General features: G+C 52.5%; 1 protein-coding gene across 3 annotated transcripts in view; it reads right to left on the bottom strand.

The window, feature by feature from the left end:
* ZBTB16 (zinc finger and BTB domain containing 16) overlaps positions 1-13,928 on the bottom strand; it is a 199,518-nt gene that overhangs the window by 3,121 nt on the left and 182,469 nt on the right. For all 3 annotated transcript variants that reach the window (XM_069555064.1, XM_069555066.1, XM_069555067.1), the window contains exons 5-6: positions 7,171-7,341; positions 1,833-2,000 (exon numbers count right to left, since the gene is read on the bottom strand). In XM_069555064.1, coding sequence (XP_069411165.1) covers positions 1,833-2,000; positions 7,171-7,341 — 339 coding nt within the window. The remainder of the gene's footprint in view (positions 1-1,832; positions 2,001-7,170; positions 7,342-13,928) is intronic.

The following is a 13,928-nucleotide window of genomic DNA, read 5'->3' as shown; positions in this document are numbered from 1 at the left end:
CCAACCCAATCCTGCCCACACTGCAGGTGGATTCTTTACCAGCTGAGTCACAAGGGAAGTTTTGGGTATTGGGACCCTGCATGAACTTTCTGGCCAACCCAATAAATTTAGCCACATGGAGGTAGTGGTCATGTGTGGGCCAGCTCCAGCCCCTGGACTAAAGCGTTAACTCTCTCTAGCGTGTGGACTCTCTCCTTCCTAAGAGAGGAAACAGAAATCTAAAAAAGTGCCCTCGAAGCCTCTAAAATTCTTAGGGATGGCTCTTTAGCACACAACTCCTTCTAGGGAAGCAAGGGGATAGAGTTCTTTCAGGGCTACAGATGATGAGAAGCAGGGGGTGCTAAGAGTGAGAGGACCCCAGTCTGGCAAGCATGCTACCCCTGGGGATGCCTCCTCCTCTAAGACTAGGAAGAATCTGCCCTGGACCCTGCTTCCCCTCTCGAGCTAGAATAGGGAGGGACGGAGACCCTGGGAGCCTGTGGCCTACACCCTAGCTGTGACCACCCACCCCTCTGTTACAGTCCCCTGGAGCTGAGCGGAGGACACAGGAGAACCTTGTTTCGATACAGTAATTAACTGGCCAGCCATCTCACTATCGATACTCCACCGTGCAGAGGCCCCTGCAAATAATGAAGTAATGAACAGCCAAAGTGATCTAACTATCGACCGGCTATTTACAATAGTCAGTGCCAATGCATTTAATGATCCACCCGCCAGGTCACATCTCCCACAAGGGGCTAAGGAAGCCCCTGAGGCTCTGCGAAATCCTGGGGGTCATTCCAGTTGTCAGCAACAACCACCCCATCCTCTCGGTGTGGCCCAACGCAGACCTGTGACAACACATATCCTGTGCTTACTGGCCCCTCCATCCACCTCCCCTCCCAGGAATTCACACCCTCCCCGCCAGCCCAGCGGAATCGCCTCTCCCTTCTAACTCTGCTCAGGCAGCTATTTCCCCTGATCAGGGGAGCTTTCTGTTTGGCCACATTCCACTGCCTTCCACTACTTCTTATCCTCAAAGGAAGTCCTTCTAAATATCTACCTCCAACCCAGCAGTGTGCCAGTGCTAAGTGTTTAACACTGGGCTCTCCACAAAGCCCTGATTTTGTAGCATTTGCAGATGGTCATGCTGTGAATACTCCCATGTGGCTGATTTTAAGCAAACAAGGTGATAACAATGAACACAGGGGCGGGGTGTGGGGGTGATGCTGGAAAGACTTGTGAAAGGAGCCTCTCCCAGGCAGGCTGGGGCCGGCTCCAGCTTTCCACTGCTCCCAGCTCTGGCAGCGCTGGACATCAGGACCACTTCCACCTGTTCTGTCCTCAGGCCCTAAGAAAACAGTTGCTCACATTCATGTAGAAAGGAAGGGCAAGGCCCTTTGAAATGGTAAAACATTATACACATGGAGGGGTTAGTAAAAACATCCGCTTTTCTAATCTCTGAACTCAATCGAACTTACGATTTTTCCCAACCCTCATCGTAAATCCTAACTTAATGTCCCCTAGGCTCTTATTCTAACCCTCAAGTCACATGAAATCATCCTAGCCTTCATTTTCAGCTAATCGGGCCAAGTGAACCCTAATTAAGGATTCATGAATGGACATCATCTGCGAGCTATTGGTATGGCTGCCTGGAAGGCTGCTCTGGGCTGCTGGAAAGTGTGATCGATTAGCGATGTCTGCCTCGCCCTCTCCAGAAGGTAGTGGCACTCAGGTCACTGTACTAAGCCTTAACAGGAGCTGTTCCACCCTGGTTCAGCCTGGGTCCATCCTCGCCTGGGCTTCTCTGGGGAGCCACCTGCCCCCGTCCCCAGCCCGTTTGCCCCCGGTACCTGTGTGCACCCGATAGTGCGTCTCCAGCTGGTGCTTGAGGCTGAACTTCTTGCCGCAGCCGTTGCACTCATAGGGCTTCTCGCCCGTGTGGATGCGCTTGTGGCTCTTGAGAGTGCTCTCGTCCCGGAAGCAGCTGCCACAGAACTCACACTCGTACGGGTGGTCGCCTGTGGGGACAAGGGGCTGCATCAGGCCCTCGCCGCCGCCCACCCTCTCTTTAGGGGACATTAGGGCAGGATCAGAGCACCAGAGGACGAGATTGCTTGTCCTCTGCAGTCGTGACAGGAGCGCCCACCCCTGCCGGCCCCTTAGCATTAACGGGGGGCACACACGGCCCCACGGGCATACATGCCTCAAGGGCTAGTCCTGGGAAAAGAGAGCCCATCTAACTCAGGGAGGACAGAGCCCCCAGAATGCAGGCGCCCCGGGGGCAGAGCAGACCCAGGGGCTTCTAGACCCTGCTCCCAGCTTCCCTTCTTCGAGGTCAAGGGTGCAAGCCATTCCAGCCTGACTCCACGACCCTCAAAAAAATCCCTCCAGTGTTCTCAGTCGCCCTGCTCTTTCCCTCCTCCACAGTCTCATGCAGTTGCTCTTTCCGTATGATACTCTCTTAACGAACTCCTAGTCACCCATCAAAACCCACATCACGTGTCACCACGGTTCAGAAGTTTCCCTTTAGCGCCACCTCCCATCACCACAGCCTAGGCAAATTGAGTCACTTTCTCCTCAGTCTCCGGAGAGAAGAAATGTCCAGCATTCTGTCCCTTTTGAAGTAGTAGCACAATTTTCATGGTGCTAATTAAAATGGCCCACGTTGAGCACTGTGCTGAGAACCTCACACGGATCATATCACATAATCACTTCAACAACCTTACCAGAAAGATAGTATCATTCTCGTGTTACAGATGAGAAACATGAGCTGTTTCAAGACACTTAAGCACGGTCCTGAAGGTCAAAGAACTGGTAAGCAGCTGAGCTGGGATTCAGATCCAGTTCCAGGGTCTGGACACTGGAATACCAGTAATACTAACTGGACATACTGGAATACTAGTGTCAGTTAGCAGACTAATAACTGACGTGCCGTGTTGTATCTGTTGTGACAGCCACCGTGCCTGAAGAACTGAAGCACCGCAAGGGCCAGAAGGAAGCCTCGCTCATCCCTGTGGCCTCAGTACGTAGCACACAGTCAAATCCAATCAAAGTGCTCAGAAAACGTCAGTACGTGAAACTGGGGGAGAACAGCTTTTCCCCTTCCCTGGCCTGGCATCTATGCCCATCAGCATCCTGTTTGTAATGCACCCTGAAATCCCCTACTGGGTCAGAGGCTGGGGCGTGGGGATTAACCATCCTTCCTCTTGTACCCAAAGTGGGGGCTTCAGTGGCGGCGGGGCGGGGTGGGGGGATGAAAGGTGAAGACTTCAGCTACTTATTTATTACAGGAGTGAAGGCACAGACAATAAAGATAGATTGATCACCCCAGACTTTGTTCATGAATATTTAAATATCGCTGATTCGTCTTGTCACTGTAATTACAATTTCTCTGGGCTGCATCTCCAACAACCACAGTTTATGGTAAAGAATGGCCCACTGTATTTCACTTGTCCCTCTGCAGATGTGCGAGGCTGCCAACCGTGTAATGTCCTCTGCATTTCATACATTTTCTTCAGCCGCTGAAGGTTTAAGTCATCCACAATGACCTACGTTTTTTCATTATCCCCATGTCAAACTGCGCTCGTGCCTGGGCATAAATTGTCCTTCTCGTTATAGACTTGCATGCCTGCGCCTTCACTTCCTCTTTAAAATGATATTTTACTCTCTTCTCTCTCCCCTCCTCAGGCCTCTAACCAAACCTCCCCATTCTCGAAGGCAGGCCTCTGTACCCATATAAATTCTCATCTCTTCTGATGGCTCTGAAGGGTTTTTAAGGCTCTGTGGGGAGAGGATGCTGGGGTCTGCTGGCTGGCGGGCTCTCTCACGGGAGGAAGACTTGCAAGATGCTCCAAGGATGTAGAGGGGTGGGTGGGAACCCTTCCATTGAGGCGTCAGATGGAAGAAGCTAGAAGAAGAGAGCTGTCCTTCCACGCCAGTCACCACCACCCTAGGGGCCCTGCCCTGGGTTCAGAGGAGAGCCCCCCAACGTGCAGATCTGGGGATGAGCAGAGATCTGGGTTCCCGGCACCCGCCTGCCCTCTCGCTGCCGGGCTGTGCAGACTGCCCGGTCCCCCAGCCTCCAGCCTCATCCAATCCCATGGGAGACAAGGCCCAGGCAGACCCTGGTCCTAATTAGTTGTGTGTCTAACAGAGTGAGGGGTGATCTGTGTGTGCCTGGCCCCGCACGCCACTGTGTGTGTGTGGATGCCTGTGCTCACCACCGTCTGACAACCAACTCCACCCCCCCCCTTAGTGAATCGGCAACGATTACGACTTTAATCAAGGATTCAGTATCCTCATTAAGATATAAATAAATAAATAAGGCAGGGCCCACGTGAGACTTCAGCCGGAGCCGGTAATTAAAACGTACATCGGCAGCCACTGGGCAGGTGGGTGGGGGAGCACCGCCGTCTGTCTGCGTCTTTCCCCCTCCAGAGGGGGCCCGGAGAGTTTAAAAAAACAAAGGGTTAAGGCAGAGGGGTTGGTTTGATCAGATTTTTATGAATTTAATTATGAAGTGGATCACATTAAATGAGTTTAAATAGGAAATCTCTAGAGGCAGTCCAGGGAAAGGAATAAAAAATTTAGGAAGGACAGGAATGCACCAACATGCACACACCAAAACACACACACACACACGCACACACACACACAGGGATTTTGAAGCACCTGGCCCAAAATCCTCACCCTGAGAGTTAATCGTGTCAGTGTTGCCATAATGTACACAAAACTGGCTGCAGAACTCAAAATCCAATTTGTGGTATGTTGATTAACTCTGTAGCCTCTTTAATGAGCTTGACATTAAGTGCAGGACAAACGAGACTAATTAGAGCCCCCTACGGCCTGCCCAGTGCACCTGTGACCCCAGTGGTCTGTCCTCACCTGGTTGGTTTCCTTGGCACCGGCCAAGCCCAATGTCCTCTTCCCCACCCCAGCCCCATCCCGTCAGCCCCTCAGCTACCCCTCCAACACAGCTGAGAGTTTATTATATGATGAGCCATGTGAATCAGGGATCCATCAATGCCAACAGCGCGGCTGGACTAACCTACCAAACACAGCTGCCGATGCTAAACACCCGGCCCCAGCAGCAAACGGGCCAAGAACAACGGAATATTAATGAGGCATTGTGTGGGGGTGTGCTCGGCCTGTGTGCACAGGCCCTGGCTAGTGTGAAATTGATGGGTGTTGGTCTGTGTGTGCACAGGCAGTGCACACGCTCCATGTTTCCTAGATTAAGCAAGTACTTCTCCCAACGATGTCTGGCAACAGTTCCTCCCAATGGATCCGAGCCACGACTGACCCAGGGACCCGTGACATTTCGGTATCTGAGCTCTGAGAAGACAGCATGGGCACAGCAGGGCGACCCTGGGTGGGATTATCTGAGTCCCGTGAATCCAGCCGAGGGCACCCAGCAGCATGCTCAGAAGTGGCCAAAGGGGGATTCCCTGGTGGTCCAGTGGTTAAGAATCCTCCTGCCAATGCAGGGGACACGGGTTTGATCCCTACTCTGGGAAGACCCCACGTGCCGCAGGGCGTTTGAGCCCATGCACCACGACGGAGCCCACGTGCTGTGCAGCCTATGCCCTGCGACGAGAGGGCCCACTGCGATGAGAAGCCATGACTGGAGGGCAGCCCCCGCTTGCTGCCACTGGAGAAAGGCCCACGTGCAGCAATGAAGACCCCACTGTGGCCAAAAATAAACAAATAAAAATTAATAAAAAAGAAGTGTCTGAAAGGTAACTGGCCATCTTCGATAAGCTGAGCTTAGGGACCCAGTGGGGCAGGTGCTGACAGAAGGTGCTGATACCTGCCGGGGATGCTTAGGCGGTCACTGCAGAGAAAGTTCTTGCCAGCATCCTCTCCTCCTTCGCCCTTCTTGTTGGACCTTACCCTCTGGGACCCCTCCTCATCCTAAGCCAGCAAATCTGAGAAGTTCCAAGCAAATCTGGCGATGCTAAGGCAACATGCTCCCCTGAACAGAATGGCATCCAGAGGTGAGAGCCTGGGAGGCTCCTTGGTGAGGACGCCTATTGCCAGCAGGACAGGCCAGGTTGTGATGAATAACCACCTCTCCCATGTTCAGCAAAGCCTGCCACTTAATCCTGGGGCTGTGACAAGACCTGAGAGTGAGGAAAGGGTCCTGCCGAGTCTGTCAGAGGCAATGCAGAGTTTTTTATACCCTCTCCAGCAGCCAGGAGGACACACTCTGTTACACCCCCGGAAAGATAATTTGCCTCTCTACATCCCCGGCCCCATCACCCACCTCTCACCCCAAACCCAGGACAGAACACACACAAGCAGAGACACATGCAGACTTAGAAACGGGCAATCCTTCATCGACGTACAGTCAGAGGAAGGGAGGCTTCAAGTCACCTGTGACATTGCTGGGGGTTAGGGGATGATGCAAGGAAGCCAATGCCCCTCGGGTCTCAGAAGCAAGCACCCCACCCCCTACCCCTGACTCATAGCTACTCTCCTTCCCCACCAGCAGCGACTGGCTCAGTTTATACACCCACGCTGTCTCTCCTAAGCAGGGCAAGGCCCAATACAGAGCATGTGCTTCTGTTAACTAGTAAGCCGGACCACTTCTGCCACATTCCCTTAAGAGCCCAAGGCTGACCTCAGGAACATACGTGCACAGCGTGTGTATGTGTGTGTGTATGCTGTGTGTGTACATTGTGTGTGTGCATGTGTGTGCAGTGTATGCCTGCACAATGCATGTGTGCCCAACATGTGTGCATGGTATATATATGTGTGTGCATACAGTGCGTGTGTGGTGTGTGTGTGTGTGTGTGTGCGGAGTAGGACCAGTGGTGGGAAACAGACCAAGCAGGCAGATTTTCCTCAAAATTCATTTCAGGCCCACCTGCATCAGAATCTTTGGGAATACTTATTAACCATGTTGAGTCTTAGAGTCCCACCCATGCCCACTAAATAGAAGTTTCTGAGGTGGGGGGGACCCATGAGCCTACATTTCTAATGAGCGCCGTCTCTGTTGGGCACAGAGATACCGAGACCTAAACGTCCCCAAGGTGGGATGGGACAAGAACTGTCCACACTGGCCTGCACCTCAGAGGCCCCTGCACACTGGACCGAGGGCTCCCCCACCAGATGAGTTTGGAGGTAAACTGTTTGGACAGCGGTTCCCAGAGACCCCGCCCACCCGCCCGCCCGTGGCCAGCCTACCTGTGTGTGAGCGCAGGTGGCGTTTCAGGGCGGTGTGGCTGGGGAAGGTGCGGTTGCACTCGCTGCAGATGTAGCTGCGCACGCCCGCGTGGACCTCCATGTGCTGCTGGAGCGCGCTCTGTGCCTGGAAACGCTTCCCGCACAGCAGACAGAAGACAGCCATGTCCGTGCCTGCGGGAAACGGGGCAGAGCCTCAGCTGGGCTGGAGCACGAGCCAGTGTCAGGGCAGCACTCCCGGCCCCACACTCAGCAGCGAACCCAGAGGTAGCGCGGGCCACGTGATGCTGATGGAGCCCCCAGTACACGGCTCCACCGGTGGACAAAATCCACTCACTTCCCATCCTCATGGAACCTAAAGTCTAGTGGGAGAAACAGAGATATTAATCAAGAACATCATGGCAGCAAATGACTCTGCAATTGTCTGGAGTGCTGTGTCAAAGGCAGGGTACCAAGAAGCCATCTATCAGAGGGCCTTTCCAAGCCTGGGCAGGAGATGGGGCGTCCGGGGGCCTCTGTGAGGAACCACAATGGCAAAGATGAAAGCCACCATTGGAATGTAACACTTAAAACATCCCATCTGCAAAATGGGACCTCTACAGCCTCACCCTTCAGCTAAGGAAAAGGAGACACAGAGAGATTGAGTAATTTGTCCAGAGTAGCGGAGTTCACAAGCAAACAGAGCTGGGATTCAAGCTCAGGCAGCCTGGATCTGATCCTCCCCTGACGCTACAGACCCGATTCTCTTAACCACGTCTCCACTCATGAATGCATACCTCCTAAGGATCTGTTCTTTGAACAATACTATTTCAGTATCTACTACAAGCAGGACTCTCTTTTTGGCCCTGGGGGTGTAGCCATGGAAAACTGTACAAAGTGCCTGCCCTCATCGCAGATGTTACCCAGCACACTGGGGACATGGGGACAGCATTCTAGGGAGAAAAAATAGTATCTGTGAACTGGACAGAAACATAGCCGGTAGAAGGATCAGACAGAACAGTACAGCTAGGGAGGCAGAGAAAAAACAGGGAGGGAGTCAAAGAAGTGGGCCAGGCCAGCTTGTACTGAGTCTTGCAAATCGTGGTAAGAACTTTAGGCTTCATCCCAAGACCAACATGCAGCTGTCAAGGGATTTTTAAAAAAGATTTTTTCGATGTGAACCATTTTTAAAGTCTCCACTGAATTTGTTACAATATTGCTTCGGGTTTATGTTTTGGTATTTTGGCCATGAGGAGTGGTGGGATCTTAGATTCCCAATCAGGGACTGAACCCATCCATACTCTCTGTATTGGAAAACAAAGTCTTAACCCCTGGACCATCAGGGACGTCCTTGGTCAAGAGATTTTAAGCTAATGAGGGACATGAGATTTTCATTTAACTCTGGTTGTTTTCTGTGCTGATCAGAAGTAGAGGTAGGTAGCCCATGATATCCTACAAAGTTGTTGTTGCTGTTTCGTCGCCAAGTCGTGTCTGACTGCAACCCCATGGACTGTAGCCCACAAGGCTCCTCTGTCCATGGGATCTCCCAGGCAAGAATCCCGGAGGGGGCTGCCATTTCCTTCTCCAGGGCAACTTCCTGACCCAAGGATCGAACCAACATCTCCTGCATTGGCAGGCAGATTCTTTACCACTGAGCCCAGGAAAGCCCTACAAAGACAGGCTGCTATTTTCTGTTCGTCACCCCTCTTTCTGGTGCTGCTGTGGAGCCATGGCTTTCCAGGGTTCAGCATCTAAGGAGGAAGCATCTAAGCCCTCCATCTGAGTCCCAGCTGGTCTTGGCCGCCTTGGCCACTCTTTTGGGTTCCATTTTCCTGAGCATGTCAGCTCCCCTGGAAGCTCCCAGTCTACTCGCCTCTCTTTGCAGGCGTCTGGGCTTGATCACTCGTGCTCAGCCCAGCCCTGCCTCCCTGCCCCGCTGTGTAAAGGACACAAGCAGGCAAGGGGGTGGGGTGCAGCGCCTGCCAGTCCAGAGTGGAAGACGGGGCAGAGCTCCGGCTGCTTCAGATCAAGGTCTGCTCGGGGTGGCATCAGGGAGCTCCCAGCGGGCAGGGGGCGGGGTACAAGATAGCACGCAGAGCCTGCTGTCTCGCAGGTCTATCCGTGGAGACAGCAAACGGGGGGTCTCTTTTGTCTGCCTCAGTCCCATTCACGGCTGGCGCTACGAGGGACCAGCAGGAAGGCAAGGACGGCTTCCCATTTCCCCACATCCCCAGCCCTCAAGGCACTTGGAGCCACGCTCCATCGCACCCACAGGCATCGCCTGCACCCAGGTCCAGGGAAGGCTGGGCAGGGGACGTGAGGAGCAGCCAAGGCACGACCTTCCTCCTGGCCTCAGAGAGCAGAGGGGACGGGGACTGCTTTACGCCTTGTGCTAGGTGCTTTATTTATGCCATCGTCTCATTTGAAACTTGCAACCGCACCCGGCAGGATGCTCATGCCCCTTTTCACAAATGGCAAAACAGAGTGGTTAAATAACTTGCCTAAGGTCACACGGTCAGAAAGAAGAGGAGCTGGGATTTATAAATGCCTCAGTTTGTCTGATTTCAGAAACCACGGAGTTGGGTTAATGTCTATCTGCCTGGGCTTCTCTGGGAAGAAGCACAATGATGACGCAGAGAGCCAGTTCCAACCCAGCTGGCTCAGGAGCCCCCATGCATCCAAGGCCCACCCTAGAAACAGACAGCCCAGGCCAGGAGGAGCGCCCTAGAAGACGTCACGAGGTAGGGCTCTCTGAAGCCTTCCAACCCCTCTGGGAGCCAGCAAGGCCTCTGCAAGAGGAACTGAGGTGCTCACTCCATTTGATTAGGGGGGTACAGTGAGAGGAGTGATCTGCCCAGCAGACACAGACAAGGGTTGACAGTGACTCCTCAAAGTCCAGTCTGGTCTGGCCAGCACTCCCGAGGGTGGCGTCCATCTGCAACACATCCAGGGGCATGGCAGCTCTAGCTGCTTCATCCCACGAGCCCTATCTCTGGCCTGAACCTCAACCTACAGAGAGTCCCGATGAAGCCAGACATCAAACATCTGCCTTTTATTGCTAAGAGAGAACAAGCTTCCCGGGCAAGCCATGCCCTTTAAGAGCCCAGGTTTCTCTTTATGGATCCCCCAAAATCCCCAGTGTGGAAGGAACCTGGGTCAGAGGGAACATGAATGACATTCCCAGTAGGAGATCCCAAGCCTAAAAAGCCAAGCCCAGAGGAGTTCTGAGGGTAAGTCCCAGCCCAGGGAAGACTGAGAACCCTGGCAGCCTCACCCTCCGGGTCTTCCCAGGGCCCCAGAGCTGCCCCACTGTGCGGCCCCTTCTTCTCAGGATCCCCTGAGCCTATTTCGTGTCCATTCAGGCAACTCTGTGAATATCACCTAGGGCAGGCACTGTCCTAGGTGACAAGAGGGATGCTGAGATCAACCAGAGACACAAGGTCCCGGCCGCGTGGAGGACACAGACAAACCAACCACCAGCCAGAGGATAAGACAGGCTGATCCCAAGAGGGCTCTGGAGATTCCTTCTTAGGCTTTAAGAAATAAAGTGTACTGAGGAGCTAAGGACCACAGCAGGCACAGGAGCCAAGCTAGAAACAACGCAATCAGATATCAAAGCAGGCAGGAAGAGAGGACAGACCCCCCCCCCCCAACTCAAGGATGAAGATAAGCAGAGACAGTTATTGGGGGTCAGATGGCAGACGGCCATACTGCCAGGTGGGATTGCTCAGGGGTGTGGGGAAAAGATGCGGGGAGCACGGGCTAGCATGTTCCAACCAGTACGTGAAGGCAATGCCCCTGGGTGCTGAGTGGGGACCAACGGCATTGGCAAAGTGGCTGAAATCAGGGACAGAGGTGATGGCTTTTGTCCTATCACTGGAGGAGTGTTGGGACCAGTCTAAGGTAGGGGCTGGGAGGACAGAGGAGGACTGGAGAAGTGGAATCCCGGGGCAATGGCAGGACAGGACCCTCAGCCCGGGCTCAAGTCAGGAAGCCTCATGCGTCCGAAGTTCTGGATATCGGCTCTTGGCGACAAGTGTAAAGTCATGCAGTGACCGCCAGGAAAGGATCTATTACAGGGTCCCCACGGTGGTCCCTCCTTCCTAGGCATCCCACAGGGCACAGGGGTTCCCCCTGGTCACTGATGACACTGCCTGAGGATCAGAGATGAAGAAAGGAGGGGCCCCATCCACTTCCCATTCTTCTGTTTGGAGACCAGCAGCTGAGAGGATAGAAAATATCTTTAAAGGAAAAATGAAAGGGCGGGGGTCGGGGGGAGGGAGAGAAACGGATGAGACACAAGAAAAGCTATTGGTGCATGTAAGTTAAAAATCCAGCGACTAGATTTGACTTATTAAACAATTTGCTGTAGTTCCTGCCTAGCTGATTGTTCGCATGTATGATGAGTCAGGGCAGATTCTATTACACTGGGAGATTAGGCAAATAAATGCTAGCTTTTGGAAACACATTAAAATGTGGGACTATGGAAATAAAATTATCTAGAAAATTTTATTAGCAATTCATTAGCTGCCGTGAGATGTAGGGCGAAGCAAGGGGGCCTGGCAGTTTTAGAACCCTGTTCCCTTCAATGCCTGAGCCCCTGAGACGCACACTGCCCCTTCCTCTGCTGTTGGGGGAACCTCATGCCTAATACCACTGGGGAGAGGCAAGGAGCCTCCACTCATTGCAAAAGACCTTCAGAAATCAGAGGGCCAGCAGGACACGAGGGAGACCAGGGAAGCACGTGGGTCCTGCCTCAGCCACTCCATTGCCTTGCAACCCAGAGCAAGTCACTCTGCTTCTCTGGACCAGAGTCTGTTCCATCCTTTGCCGCCCTGCTTGTGGCCGTTGAGAGCATCCAATGAGATACCCAAGTGGAAAAGCTTCTTAGCTATGAAGCGGTGGCAGAACTAACGCCAGCCCAGAGGATGCCTTTGTCTGAATTAGAAAATAATGCCTCTTTCTCTAGCCCAACACAGATCCTCGCCTGGGCACACAGCTCTGGCACGCAAGGACGGCTGGACTCCAGCCTCTGTTTCTCCCTCAGCTGGGCATCCTACTGCAGTGAACAACCTGGATACAGATCACGGTCGCCCTGCACGAGACACAAGCTGACGTTGTTTTATCGACTCTGGGCTGCTTCTTCCAGGAAACTGGCCCTAGAGAAGGTATCCTGGATGAGAGACACTGTTTAGGACTCAGTGCCAAGGACACCTCCTTCCTCTGAGCCTCACAACCCCAGCACAACTATTAAACCCTTTGTTGTACTTATTTTTGACATGTAGCTCTGCCCAGGAGATGGTAAGAGATGGTAAGCAAGAAGCACTTTCTTCATCATTATATCCCCTAACATAAATCACAGGGCCTGGCATACAGTAGGCGCTCAATAGCTGCATGTTGCATTCAAGAATAAATAAGGATGGACATCCCTGGCAGTCCAGGGATTAAGACTCCAATGCAAGGGGGCAGGTTCAATCCCTGTTCGGGGAACTAAGATTCCCACATGCCACACAGCATAGCCAAGAAAATATAAAATAATAATAATCAATAAAGAGCTTTTTTTTTTTTAAAGAATAAATAAGGGGTTGTGGGACAATCACAAAGAGCACAGGGGGTCACAGGATGGGGAAAGTCATGGTACAGAGCAATGGATGGCTAGAGCTGGGGAAAGCCCAGACTGAACGCAGAACGTCCAGTAAGATGCTCCTCGGAAATGAGTAATGCCCAATAATCCCTAAAGAGCTGATGTCTTTGGGGCCTCTCAGGTCCGTCTAGTGGGCTGAACAGGACACCTTGGTTCTGGCTCCATGTTTCAGCCCTGCTGCTCAGAAGCAAAGACCCAGTCCACAGAAGGATCAGTTTTACCACCTCATGCAATGATACAGTCGGCAGACCCTGGTTCTCGCCCAAAGGTGAAGCCCTTCTTGGCTGTGACCCTGGGCCAGCTACTTGCTGCCCTTGGCCTCATTCTTTCATCTAGGAAATAGTATTCATGACTCAGCTGCCTTTTCCAACACCAACTTCATAATGCTGTTAATAGGCAACTGGCAAAAATTATTGAGTATGCAAATCCTACAAAGGTATTGTTTTCAATCAATCTGTAAATTCAAATGTAAATCAGATACATAAATTAGGCTTGGCCCAAAGAAATCATTTATCAGGTCAAAGAATAGAACCCCCTCTGCCCTTATGAATGGGTCTCCATCTTAGGCTGGACCCCAAGGGTGTCTGCCTGGTCTGAAGGGAATATGAACTAGGAGGAGGGAATGGGTGTGCTTGGGTTGATGGAGAGAGGCCCTAGGTAAGGCGGGGAAGAGCATGCAAATATCTGTACCCTCATTAGCACCAATTCTACCCGGAGATGGTGGCCCCCAACATGCCTGCCTTACACCCTCAAGGGCAGCGCAGCCGATCTGGCTGCAGGGCATGTACGACTCACAGATTCCCAATTTAAAACAAGTTTAATTTTAGCCAAAAAAATAAAAAAGAACCGGAGAAAGCCAAGGCTAGGATGGAACAGGAGGCAGGAGGGGTGACACCGACCCAGGGTATTTATTTCACCCCGGTGATGACTGGGTCTGAAATTATGAGACACAAAACCCCTCATGTTTACACCTGTGCCATTTCCATACCAATTAGCTCTTTAATAGAAAGGCAGGAACAGGATCAGAGGGGCACACAGCTGGAGAAGACGCTCAGGTGCTACACCTTCTTGGAGCAAGGCTCTTATTATCCCTAGACATAAGCAGGTTCTTAATCAAAAGAGCGGAGGAATCTAAATA

The sequence above is a fragment of the Ovis canadensis genome, chromosome 15 (assembly GCF_042477335.2).
Source record: "Ovis canadensis isolate MfBH-ARS-UI-01 breed Bighorn chromosome 15, ARS-UI_OviCan_v2, whole genome shotgun sequence".
In the NCBI taxonomy this organism is placed as follows: domain Eukaryota; kingdom Metazoa; phylum Chordata; class Mammalia; order Artiodactyla; family Bovidae; genus Ovis; species Ovis canadensis.
The sequence above is the reverse complement of the archived record's forward strand: the minus strand, read 5'-3'. Positions and strand labels throughout refer to the sequence as shown.